This window comes from Astatotilapia calliptera, chromosome 10, assembly GCF_900246225.1.
Source record: "Astatotilapia calliptera chromosome 10, fAstCal1.2, whole genome shotgun sequence".
NCBI lineage: Eukaryota > Metazoa > Chordata > Actinopteri > Cichliformes > Cichlidae > Astatotilapia > Astatotilapia calliptera.
Window position 1 is genome coordinate 25,241,627 of NC_039311.1, and position 13,675 is coordinate 25,255,301.

At 35.6% G+C, this 13,675-nt stretch overlaps 1 protein-coding gene and 1 non-coding gene across 2 annotated transcripts; one reads left to right on the forward strand and one right to left on the reverse strand.

Moving 5' to 3' along the window:
• Nucleotides 1-2,634: 2,634 nt before the first annotated feature.
• mks1 (MKS transition zone complex subunit 1) lies at nt 2,635-10,515 on the forward strand. The gene is made up of 18 exons (XM_026183192.1): nt 2,635-2,945; nt 3,193-3,314; nt 4,112-4,164; nt 4,294-4,461; nt 5,559-5,656; nt 5,879-6,007; nt 6,359-6,463; nt 6,613-6,721; nt 6,821-6,877; nt 6,947-6,989; nt 7,086-7,148; nt 7,318-7,388; nt 7,481-7,550; nt 7,638-7,745; nt 8,152-8,285; nt 8,860-8,942; nt 9,680-9,777; nt 10,102-10,515. Exons 1-18 carry the CDS (start codon nt 2,869-2,871, stop codon nt 10,203-10,205), a joined length of 1,692 nt encoding a protein of 563 aa, XP_026038977.1. The 5' UTR covers nt 2,635-2,868; the 3' UTR covers nt 10,206-10,515.
• Nucleotides 10,516-13,480: 2,965 nt separating this feature from the next.
• On the reverse strand, nt 13,481-13,569 carry trnay-gua (transfer RNA tyrosine (anticodon GUA)). Its single transcript is given in 2 exon segments — nt 13,481-13,516; nt 13,533-13,569. It is a non-coding gene; the product is annotated as a tRNA-Tyr (tRNA).
• Nucleotides 13,570-13,675: the final 106 nt, after the last annotated feature.

Sequence of the window (13,675 nt, forward strand, 5' to 3'; positions counted from 1 at the left end):
ACGAAATGGCTCTTAGAGCCGACTCTTTGACGTGAACGACGAGAGCCGGCTCCTTATCGCGAGCCGTGACGGCTCGTGTTTTTTTTTTTTTTTTTTCTCTCAGCCTCTGTCTCGCACTTTTTTCCGCTTCACTCTGCACGCGAGCCTTGTGCTTTACGCTGGGCAGAGGGGGGAGGGGCGGTAGTTACACTCAGTAGCACAGGAACAGAGCCAGAGAGAGAGAAAGAGAGCCAGGGACAACAACGTCACATTAGAAAGGTATAGTAATCATCCACAACTATTTTCGGTTGCAGATGATAAAGGATTCAGAAAGTGCGGATTCATGCGGGCCCATATGACAGAATGTGCATGTTCTTTTTGTTTTCATATTATAATTTATATTTAATTGTGTTTTGCAGTGTTTTGTGTTGTTTTCACTTTAAATTTGTAAAAGGAAACAGCTGAAAATTTAAATAGTTAAAAGTTGAAATGTGAATAGTTGATTTTTGTATTATATGATTTATTTATTACATTTTATGTGGCGTGAATAAATAAAAGTATATTTACAGTGGTCCCTAGAGACAAAGCACATACAAACTTCAAATCACGTACGAACTCTGAAGCATGTACAAACTCCAAAACACGTAAAAACTCCAAAACACGTAAAAACACGTACAAACTCCGAAGCACGTAAAAACTCAAAACACTTACAAAAGACAACAGAAGTGCTCCAGGATGCTGGGCGCAGTGTTTAGCTTTTGTTATCTTGTGGCTACACAATCCAGCAAGTACCCAACGACCGGATTTGGTGTGTGATAGTAACAGGTAGATGAACTTTTTTTAAAATTATTTGAATATATTTGAGTGCCTGTGTATAAATACACAAACAATACACACATGCTTTCAATTGTGTAATTTAAGTGATCTAGTAGCTCTGCTTTGGAAGTTCAGTTCATGCTAGAAATGTGTTTTGGAGTTTGTACGTGTTTTCAGAATCAATCAGAATCAGAATACTTTATTGATCCCTGGGGGAAATTATTTTTTGTTACAGTGCTCCATTTTAAACCAACATTAAGACAAGACAGACAATACACTAAGAATAGTACAATATATACATATATATACATACATACATAAGTCACTCATAAATAAATAGTCGGAAAAGAAACATGTGTAGTTGTAGCAGTAAACAGTGTGTTAAGTGGATGCGTTGTACAGGGAGATGGCCACAGGCAGGAAAGATTTCCTGTGTCGTTCAGTGGTGCTTTTCGGTAATCTCAGTCTCTCACTGAACGAGCTCCTGTGACTGACCAGCATGTCATGGAGAGGGTGGGAGGTGTTATCCAACATTGTCTTTATCTTGGACAGCATCCGCCTCTCCGACACCACCTTGAGGGTGTCCAGCTCCATCCCCACAACATTGCTGGCCTTACGGATTAGTTTATTAAGTCTGTTGGCATCTGCGACCCTCAGCCTGCTCCCCCAGCATGCAACAGCATAGAGGATTTTGTCTCTAGGGGCCACCGCATATATTTATATATAAACATATATAAATAAAACCACTTTTTTACGTTAGTAATTCCTTTTGTGCATAATTTTATATTATTGTGAATAATAAATTAATTAAAGCAACAAAACAACCTGAAGAGCCGGTTCGGAGCCGAAAGAGCCGGCTCTTTTTAGTGAGCCGAGCCGAAAGAGCCGGCTCTCTAAAAAGAGCCGGAAATCCCATCACTACTGTCGTCTTTGATTACGCCTGCAAACTGCTGCGAGATCAAACCACTACCGCCCCCAGGTGTTCCCGCAGGGTAGATGTAAATATTTTGGGAAAAAAAGAGAAGCTGACGCAAAAAGACAGTCATAAAAAAATCTTGTTAGTCTTTCATAATTTTTAATTTTATTAAACTTTTTAAACGGTTTTAAACAATTTTAATTGTTTAAAATATATATAAAATACACACAAAAATACTGTCTGAAGCTCAAATTTTCTGGTTTATATGTGGAAATTTTGACTCGATTTTAACTTTATTTTATCCATGTCTTGTTTTCTTTTTCATTTACCTTTGGTCAATGAGCTGGTTTCAGTTTTTGTGCAAATGTACTGTTTATAAAGTTGGGGGATCCTGCAGTCAGGTGAGACTGAAAAAGTCACTTGGATGAGTGACGAAACGTTTCTCCTATTGTAAACGCTACGTCCAGATCAACAATTGTTTTGTTTCTTTAATTACCCTGCAAATTTTATTTGATTAACTTACTTATCTTAATGGTTAAATTTCATATACATAAATCCAAATTTTCTAACGCAAAACCATACTTTCAATGCTTTTTAAATAAAACCAAACTATATGTTAAAACTATACAACTTTCCCAAAATATAAAAGCTTTTAAAACCATAAACTAATGCTTCTTGTTAAATATTATGTGATTTTGTTTCTTGACTGCATCTATTTGTTTTTACACTAAACCCCCTGACATTATGTTTTGTTCATTTATATATTTACTTTGTGTTTTGTCAATAAAGTCTATTAAAAAACAAACAAACAAAAAAAAAACCGTCCAGATGACCAGACTCAACGCTTTGGAGCTTTGGTCAATGGGTGGCGATAATGCTGCTGTAATCTGGTGTTCAAACCGCAAAAAACTAGAAGAATAAGAACATCGTTTATCTCTATGGCAACGACAACTACCAATTTGCCTCGCTTTGTCCACAAGTGTTTCGATTTATATTTTTATACACATATATACATTTTTTTTACTGCTTACATTTACACCTTTGACTAATGTCTTTCTTTACGAAATGAAAGTATCTGCACAAAGGCGTATGTGTGTGCTAACTGCAGCTAATAAAAAGTGCTACGTGAGGAGCTAACATCTCACCGCTAAATAGTCATGACAGATTGCTGGAACACAGACACCGGAGAAGCTGTCTATCGGTCCCGGGATGCTATCAAAAACTTGAAAATAAAGTAAGTAGCCTATGGTTGTATTAGATCGTATTTTATACGAGTATCGAAGGACAACTCATAAAGAAAATGAGTATTACTGAGACCGAGATGAGACATTTTTGAGCTGTTTTTTTCACCAAACTATTCCACTACTTTCACTGTTTTAAGGAAAGAATGTGAAGATTAGAAATCTACGTCTACAAACATATGTGTTAACGCCAAGACACGTTGTTTCCACGCTTTATTTCCATTTGTTCACATCCTTTAGGGTGCGCATAGAGAGAGTGACCTCCACATCAGCTCTCACACAGCATCTCCAGCAGCAGTTTCTGTCCCGGCAAGACAGAGGAGCAATTGAACTGGAAACACTGTCATCACAAGGCCAGACAGGTAAAATTACATTGAGAAACTACTTATTTTTTGCTTGGTTAGTGTTGAGTCGACGTTTGATTTCCGGCTTTCCAGCTTGGTTTTAAAATTTATGTTCAAGCTGTGATCATTTGCAGGCCTTGAAGTTTACTGAGGATGTTGCATGAGTTATTATGGCTACATAGCTCAAACCTCTAGCCAGTTTAAAGCTGGTATAAAGGTGGACTTTGCATGAAATAAAAAAGAGTGCTACATTTAAATTGGCAGTTAGTCGCCCTGAGTAAACTTTAATACTACAGCCTTTTCTGCACCAGTCCAAGCTGTCCTACAATACTTCCAACTACCCCGTTAAGCCTTCAAGCTTAGCCCATAAATAACAACACAACATTATTATCATTCTTTCTGTGTTTCAATGTCACTTGCTGAACAGTCCTTGGTGTTGAAAATGATCAGTCATCTTTCCTCATTTTCTCTTTCCTGTCCTCTTGTTCTTAAATTCTGAGAACAAAGTTCTCTTATTTTTCCTCAGAAACTGGCTGTACCTGCAAAAAAGTATAACTGAATAGTATTCCAACCATAACTTAATTCACATTCTGCATGTATTATTAACATAAGTTGTCTGGAAGCAACCTCAGGCTGCAGCACCTGAAAAATTGACATAATTGATACAATTTCTTCATTAAAGCCTCTATTATAATTAATTATTTATTAATGGTGTTCTGAACTGGGGCGTGGCACTTGTATTTGCCCATATTAGGATGGCTCTTTCCTTTGAGGCTTATTTTAATATCTTGGCATTTATGCTACTCTGACATCAGGTGATAATGAAGAGGAGCTAGTGGTTGGCTGGCAGGAGAAATTCTTCAGTCAGGTAGAATTTTGAATATTTAACATCCTACTCTCACTGCAAATTATATTGAAAACAATTGAAATGTTTACTATTTAAAACTGGACACTGGACATTATTACTTTACATTTCTGTGACTGTCTGTAATTCCAGTATGAAATGGAGCTGTTCCAGAACGAAGCAGCATGTCAGACCCCTCTGGACCGTCAGTACCACACAGAAGTCAAAGCCCTCAACAGGGGCAAGGGTCGACGCAATCGCAGAATTTTCACATACACCGATCATGACCGCTACACCAGCTGCCTTCCAGTACATCAGCTGGTAGGTTGCACTGTATTCTCACTGTATTTGTCCAACACGACAAGCATATTTGCAGAGGTATTCCAAAAGTAATGTTTTTTTTTTTATAAATATATTTAAATGGGACACACTAAAGGCTAGATTTGGACCAAAAACATGTTGTAGGTTTAGAAGCAGTTACAGTATTTATCACCTATGAGTGTATCCCTTTATCATGTGACCAAATGGACATGTTTACTGTAAAGGCTTTTTGCAGTCCTCTGTGTGTTGTGCTTGGTATTTGTGGCATAGTGCAGTCTGGCTATCCTTAAAAACCTTACACAGATCTATCAAGTAAAGTTTTGTGGATTATCATGTCTCATAAGACATGCCTGCCAGCAAAGTTCAAAAGCAATCCTTTTAACCACTCATTTAGTGGCCGCATTAGGCCCTATCATGATTGTTGTTGAACTTTTTGTGCCCAATAATGGCCATAATTTCAAATTTGCAGGGAACATGCAACACATTAAATATAAAAATGTAGTGCAGTGTATCCAAAGTGCAGGTGTACCTATCTTTAAGGTGTATTTTTAGTACAAGGACGTATAGAGTACATCATGCAGTTCATAATGCAGTTCATAGTGCAAATGAATGATACATCCATATAGTTTCAGTGCATAATGGTGCATAATTGCTCATACTTACTGAACAGGTGATGTTGAGGGTGGGAGAGGTTAGTGATGATGATGCTGGCAGCCTTCCTCATGATTCTGGTGGCATATTGTGATGATATGGAGGGCAAACTGCAACCAGTGTTCTTGAAGGCTCTCCATAATACTTTTCAAGCTGCTGTTTGTCCTGACTGTTTTACCGTACCTGTCAGGATGGAGAAAGTAAGCATGCTGTCTGTGATGGCTCTGCTCACAGTACTTTCCCTGACAGTTTTTTTTTTGATAACTCTGATAGTTTGACAACTTATTTGCTACACATGGTCTAGACTTTTCTCTCCAAAAGCAACCAGCTTTGCAGATTTCTAATTTTTATTTATTTGTGCAAAATAAATCTAAGACCCCAAACTGTGCAGTTCCAGCTTCTCTAACTGTGTTTGTGTGTTTCTTGTGACCTTGTGGCCCTCGCAGCAGCATGCTACTGACATATTTACCACCAAATCCAACCCAACCTTCCTGGCTGAGAGGATGGCCAGTGTGAGACACAGACGTCAAGAAAGACGCACCATGTGGGTGAAACTATGTTTTCAGATTGATTAAAAACCTACATTGTCTTTCCTCATTACATTCTGTGTATTATTTTCTATTCATCTTCCTGTCTAAATCCATTATAATCCACCTAATGATTCTTTTCCTAATGAAAGTCAAGACATAAAAATAGGATATAATCCTAACTCTAGGTATAAACATGTAAAAAGTAATGCTATATTATTGGCTGGCATGCTTTGCAGGGATTCCAGTGTCCCAAAGTCAAAAATCATCAACTGGGAGCCAACAGAGGAGTTTGTGAGGAACAGGCATGTGGTCAATAATGTCATGCAGACCATGCACATCATGGGGGACCTGGGCGCCAGTGGAAGGTAAGGGAGTCGGCTTTGTTCACACTTTTGATCTCTCATAAAAAATGCAGAAAAAGTTAGTCTTCATTTATTAGGCTTCACTTTCTTAGAACATGTAGTCTGTACTCTGTGTTGGTGACTTTGCTGTCTCTCAGATCAGAGAAATCCATTACCATTAGTATCCATTAGTATGCAGTGTAGGCCCTGCTTGTTTTAGCTTTTTGAGGGGCAGCTTGTCTTGCAGCACAAAGTGAAGGAGTTAGGAAAACTTTCAGTCTATCAGGCATTTTTCTTCTTGTTCTCCTATTACTAGGGTTGATTTATTCAGTGTTTCTTATGTGATTTTTCTGTTTGTGTTTTTTGTTTCCTCAGGCTGGGCCAGAAAGAAAATGAATGTTTGCTGGCAACTATAAAAACCGATGGCTGTGGAACAGTGATTGTAAAACCTGATTTTAACAAAGGCAAAGAGCCCTACAGGCAAGTCTTCAGCATCAGTGGAGATGCGTAGCTCAAGTTCTCACTGATAAATTATTATGTTTGATACTAACTGAAAAGACAGCAAAAGATCATGTCAGAAGGTGATGAATTAAATGCAAAGCTGGTGTGATGTTTGTATTGTTGTGCAGGATTGTAACAGAGGGGGAGAGGAGAGAAGTCTGGCGTCTCACTGTTGAGAATGTATCGGCATGTATGAAACCTGAGGACAAGGTCAGGGAGCAGAACATGTACAAAGATGTGAGTTCATCTTCATGCTTATTTTTTCAGGCTTCAGAAAAAGTATAGTCAAATAACAGGTCTAATCACACAAATACATCTACCTTTCTCTCTTTGTAGCTGTACATAAGGCACAAGGAGTACTTAAATAGCCTCGTGGGACAGGACTTTGAAATGGTAAGACACCTAAGGTCAAAGGATATAGTCACAAATTGTCTTTGTTCTTACAAGATTTTATTCCTGTAGCCTCCTCTAGGTATTCTGCGTTACATGACGAATGGAGAGATAGGTGAGTAGAAATACTGTGCCCATTTTTACAGATACTTTAGGAAACTAACAGACTTCATCATTCAAATGTCCTTTTTTTGTTCTTCTCTCTGCCCAGTCTCAGCTCAAGGCTTTGAATATGATAACTTGTACATCCACTTCTTTATGGAACTGCCCAACAGTGAGTCACATGTGATACTTCCAGTATGCAGATGCACTGTGCACTTTATAATGAATTCATTGCATTTAATTTGCCAATTCAGCCTATATTATTATTATTATTATTATTATTATTATTATTATTATTATTATTATTATTATTATTATTATTATTATTATTATTATTTAAGATTGGTCCAGCCGGCCATTCCAGTCTATGTCAGGGGTTACCCAGACCTGTCGGACTAAAACATTAGGGAAGGTGTGTATTGAAAAGAACTATTTGTTCAATATATTGACAGCATGGCTGTTTGATGAGATATGTTAAACTCTGTATGTTCTTTCGGCTAACAGGAAAACGTAGCTTTCTTTAGCTACCCCTTCCACTTCGAGGCTTTCTACATGACCGAAAAAGAGAGTGACCGTTAGTATCAGTAACAGATAATTGTCTTTAGGTGATTCACTGTTTTAAAAGGTTAAACTGACACAAGTTTCTTGTTTCTAATTTCAGACTCAGTCCCACAGTGGCCAGTGCTCTACTTCAAGGTTCTTTCACTGGACTCCTGGCAGCGTTATCGAACTGAAGGCTATGGCTATCTGCTGTTTCCTGCTATGCCTGGTATGCTATGTGTACTGGAAAACTGATGGATTGAAATTAGGGGAAAAAATATATATTGATAATTTCTCATATTCTAAGATTACACATTCAGAATAAACGGAAGTCCCAAACCCAGTTCAGTTAATTTACCCTATATTATAAATAAGCATGCCCTATGTATGTAGCATTTTTGCTTAGAAATGACTAAAATGAATAATCTTTGGTTAAGATGTCCTGTTCATCAAATTTAATCAGCCAAATGTTGGAGCTTAAGTTAACATTTAGAAAATATATTTTTCCAATTATTAAAATTTTGCATTTTAAAATTTTTATTTCAGATAAAAATGTTTTGATTAGTTATAAAAATCACAACTTTTTATTGTCCTGCATTATATGTTTTGTCTGCATTTATGTGTGTGCACGCCAGGTAAACACACGATGACATGTCACACATGGAGACCCCTTCAGATGGGGACGGTTTCTGCACTCAGGCGCTTCTTTATTGGAGGTTCTCCAGAGCTTGAGGACCACAGCTACGTCAGAATACCAGGGACATTCAAGGTGGGGTCAAAACTCTCCAGAGGCTATATGGATCTGACAAATGTTTACACATAATTTAAGTGTATGTTTTTTCTGTTTTGCTTAAAGAGGATTAGATTTAAAGATTTTTATTCTTTTTATTTGTTTTTATGAATAAAAGATTGCAGAACTTAACAGCTGCTTAAAATGCCAAACTGGATTATAAAGAAAATACTTAAACTTTAATTAGGATGTTTGCCTATTCAAATCATATTCTAATTCTTGATTTAATAATTAAATTATTTACATAATACAATTAATAAACCCAGTAGGCTTACTGCATTACTTAATTAAACAGGGAATGACTTATTTGTTAAACTACAATCTGTTAAACATTTAAATGTACCGTACAACAGCTTAACATAAGTTCTGGTTACAGCAATGTGTGCATACATGAGACCTTACAAATGCAGTGGATAAATTTAACTCCTGGTACAATTATGAAGGCATTCTTTAACCTTCTGGTTTTATATACATGTTTTATGTTATGTTAAATATGATCATTTTTGTTTTATTTTATTTTTTAATATGTCTGTATGTCTGTGTGTGGCTGCAGGGGGAGAGGCTCAGTCGCTTTGGCTTCTGCACTGAAACCACGGGAAGTGTCACTTTTAATCTCAACTGTATTCAGCAAGCCAGGTAAGTAAAGCCTGGCTTCAAAAAAGTAGCCATGCATAGAGTGCCTAAAAAATTTATTACACCACCACCCAATGTAAGGTTTATGCCACAGCTGCCCTCAATGAACAGTATTGGTAATTACCAAGATCTTTTCTAATGTTTTGTAATGGTTAACCACCAATTTACGTGAGCTATTTAATTGAAATTGAAATTGAAAATAGTAAAGAACACTATTATTGTTGTTAGTATTATTTATTATTATTATTATTATTATTATTATTATTATTATTATTATTATTATTATTATTATTATTATTATTATTATTATTATTATTATTAATGAATGAAATGAAAACACGAATTCCAGTCTAATAAAAAGGAATTTGATTTTTAGTTTTAAACAAGTGTTTGACTGATTTCTAAAATATTTGTTTTCTTGTTTTTATGACAAGTAGTCTAATAAACTTGTTAAGTATTGTACCTAACATTTAATAGAAATACATGTACTACTTATATGGTTGGTATGCTCTACATTATCTGCATTGTTATAGATTATCACATTTCTTCAGTGGCTAGACTTTATTCGTTTCAACACAGCAGCAAATCTACAACTTCACAACTGTCTCCTATTTCACAGTCCCAAAATACACTGTAATTTTATTTTTATGTTAGTGCAGGTGTTGAAAATATAAACCTCTGTTTGTATGCATTCAGATGATCATCAGTGATAACATGAAATATTTTAATTTCATGTGCAGGGCCTTTGTTGATACCGCCATGTTGAAGAAGAGGAGACAGAGAGTTTTTGACCAGCTGGGAGGATTTAGTCAGCAAGGAGCTGTTTGCACCATCCTGGGTAAGAAGTCTGGATTTTCAGGACCCACTGAGCTTAGGCTATTAGTTTGAAAGCTAAACCCTGTGGGAGATCAACTCGCTGAGATACAAGTTTCTTTCAGCACTTCAGCCTGACATATGTGAGATATGGATGGATTGGTTATAGCTTGGTTTGTTTTCTGAGCTACAAAATGTAGCGTATTATTTCAGACCAGTTATATGTAAAATCAAGAAAACAGTTAACCTTTTTTTTCTTTGTTATTTCTGTTTGTATTCGTTATAAATTGCTATGTAAGCCTTCTCTGTATGTGTGTAGTATTCGACTGGTACTTTCTTCCTTTTGCAGAGGCCTTTCAGAGGGCCAGGAAAAAGATGCAAGAAGCCCGAAAAAGTCTTCCACAAGACCTGATCAGCAGCGCTTCCCAGCTACAAATCGAATCCTCTGCTTAAGTCTGAAAAATGGAGTAGGGCTGTTACTGTTATTTTTGGAAGTTTAGATTATAGATTATCACTGGCTGTGATATAAGTGCGTTTTTCTCACAAGAGGAAAACCATGTCTGAATGTTTTAATCTTTGTATTTATGGCTAACATAGTGGATGGTGTACTAATAAAGTTACAATATGAGTGAAGCTGGTAGTTAATAGAGAGCAGAGCCATTATACCTGCTGTGTATGGTTGTACCTGGTAATGCATTTTTTTTTTTTTTTAAAGTCACTGTTTATATTTGATTTCAATAAAGGGTCCGATTGTTGGCGTTAACTGAGGCTTTTAAAAACTTGTGAATATAAAGTAATGTTTTGAAAGTTTGGTTTTATATTTTCTGTTGGTTACTTCAAATCTCAATGTAGTTGCCATATTTGTTGTAATATAAACATTTTATATCAACTATTACAATTATCTTTAAATACTTAAAAAAAACATCTAAATCTTTTTTCTTCGTGCACTATATTTTATATTTGGTATATGATATTTAGGGGCATTCATACAGTAGTTTAAAGCTGTTCACACAGTCTAGATTGTTTGCTTCTTCCACTGAAGCACAGGTTTTGCTTAATGCAGTTCAGCATCTTAATAGATGACTTAAATTCAATAGGATTTCACGCTTTCATTACTCAACCTTAGTTATCTGTAAGCTTTAGATCAGGGGTTGGAAACAAGCAGGACAGCAGCCCTCGAGGCCTGGAGTTCGACACCTGCGCTTGAGATAGTGGAATTAGGGCTGCCACAAACGATTATTTTGATAGTCGACTAGTCACCGATTCTTTTTGCGATTAGTCGACTAATCAAATCCATTGAAGTAAAACGTACAGCTTATTGCACCAGCAGCATCTGCTCTTATATAACTATCATTAGCTTACAGATTTAAGTGTTTAAGGTCTGTGCTAACTAAAAATAAAGACAAAATGATAGTTTATTAAATTTTAATGAAATTTGCAGATTGTTTCGGTGAAGTTTAATAAACTCCCTTGCTATCTAAACTATAACAGGAAACCGGAGTAAATTCTGGAGCATCTCACGCTTCTGATAATCAGCTGTCTGCTTGAGGTTTATTCAGCTGTGTAAAAACTATAACTTTAATCTCAGCCAAACCGATTCACTCAGGTACAAATAAAATACTAAAAAAAAAAGCCAAACAATAACATTTTTAAGTTATCTAAGTGACTTATATATGTTTAACCTGAGTAGCATATTTGCCGGGAGTCCGGTGTTCTCACGGCTCTAGTGAGCCTAGCCCCCAGCTAGCTATGAGCTAGTGGGTAACAAACGTCTCCGAAAACGTCGGAGCGCTTTTGAAAGTATGTGGTGTCTTAATAAACTGAGCAGATATTTGAGGTTTACACAGCTACATTCTCGCCTGAAAATATGTTAAACATTTATTTTGTGACCCAGAAAGAATAATAAGAGTAATATTAAAACTAACTAGCTGCCGCCATATCACAAAGTCTTAGAAAAAGTAAATATTTTAGATAATGTTGACAAATGTAAGACAATCCTAAATAAGTGGTTACAAAGAGACATCACAATTTTTGGAAGAATATTATTAACCAAAATGGATAGTTTATCTAGATTTATATATCCAGCTTACTCTCTATCAATATCGAATAAAGTTATTAAAACAATTAATAGCTTGAATTTTAATTTTATTTGGAGAAATAAGTGCCATTATATATCTAAAGATGATTTGGTTAAACCATACATTGAAGGCGGTGGAAACGCAATTGATTTTGACATAATGAATGGTGTTTTGAAACTTAAATGGTTAAAATCCTTCCTAAATAATCCACACTCCATTTGATTTTTTATACCAAGTAAGGTCTTTAACACACTAGGGGGTATCGACTTTCTCCTAAAGTGTGACTTTGAAATTACTAAGCTACCTGCTAAACTCTCTGAATTCCATAAACAGGTCCTTCTTTATTGGAAAATGTTATTTAAACATAATTTCACTCCACATAATAGCCCAATTTGGAACAATAGATATATACTGATGAACAGAAAATCTATTTTTATTCAAGATTGGTTATCAAAAGGTGTTTGGGCAATTGCCCATTTTGTAGATGAGGAAGGACATGTTCTAGGACATCAAGATTTTTGCCAAAAGTTTAATATCCAATGTTCTAAAAGTAAATTTAATCGGGTTATAAAATCCATTCCATTGTCACTTAAAAACATAGTTGTAAATGATATAATATATTCTGACATCTCCCCCAAGTTAAGGCAATTATATATAGATGGTATTCGATTTTGTGATGTTAAATGCAACAATAAGTTTCTTAGATCTTCATTAAGGAGTCTTTATTCTCCAAATTTACTTAGACGTAATTACATATTAAAAGATTTCCAAAGGGAAGAAATTGAAAAAATAAGAACTGATTATATCACCTTCCCTATCCCTCCTAAAGGGAAAGAAGTCCAATTTAAAATCTTGAATAAAATTTACCCGACAAATAGACTCCTTAGTGATAGATTCAAAATAGAAACGGGTAATTGTGTATTTTGTGAAACAGAAGAGGAGGATTTGGACCATCTATTCTTTTTGTGCAATTTTATACAAATATTTTGGTTGGATTTTCATACCTGGCTTTATTCCAGTGGGATTCAAATTACCCCATTTACCTTAAATATGATAATGTTTGGAGTGTTTTTGAAAGAAAAGAAAGCTAATTATGGTGTTAATGTGTTATTAATCTTGTGTAAGTATTTTATACATAAATGTCGCTTTTTTAAGATTAAACCAACACTGGCTCACTGGAAAAACGACCTAAACCTGTTGGTTAAATCTTTGACTTTAGTTAAAAAGAAAAAGGCTGCTTTTTTTGTTTCCTTTGTAGAAGATTTTGATTTAGTGAGTTAATAATCTGTTAATTTATGTGACCCCATCTTTATATTTTATTTTCACTATATATGAAAGTTGCTAATATGTAAGAAATGTTTATTCTCTGAATCTGTAATATATGGTGCATTTTGTTTGTATGTTTATATTACTAATAAAAGAAAAAAAAACAAAAAAAAAACAAAAAAAAAAACGGCAACTGGCATCCTTGTACATGTAGTGCTGCCATCTTCTGTTTCAGTCCGTTATTACACTCTTAAATCCTACTACTTATTCCTGCGTCTTTTGGGATCTTACAAAGCTTCAAACGACGTGTCGACTATTAAATTAGTCGTCTACGATTTTAATAGTCGACATAATCGTGGCAGCCCTAAGTGGAATTGTAAAATCTCCTTCGAGCCGGAGTTGAACCAGCGACCTAAGGATTCCTATTCCCATACACCTACAGTCCTCCGCTCTACCAACTGAGCTATCGAAGGGATCACATGTACAGTGTCTGGTTTGTTGGACCATCGGATACATGGGACCTGACAGAGTCTGTTTTGCAAGAATTCCATGTTTCAAGGACTTAAACATAACAAAACT

Excerpts from the sequence above, each read along its gene's own strand:
- mks1 (XM_026183192.1), top strand. The coding sequence starts at position 2,869 with ATGACAGATTGCTGGAACACAGACACCGGAGAAGCTGTCTATCGGTCC. Across the intron at positions 2,946-3,192 it reads ATCAAAAACTTGAAAATAAA|GGTGCGCATAGAGAGAGTGA; the intron begins GTAAGTAGCCTA and ends CACATCCTTTAG. Across the intron at positions 7,389-7,480 it reads GGACTAAAACATTAGGGAAG|GAAAACGTAGCTTTCTTTAG; the intron begins GTGTGTATTGAA and ends TTCGGCTAACAG.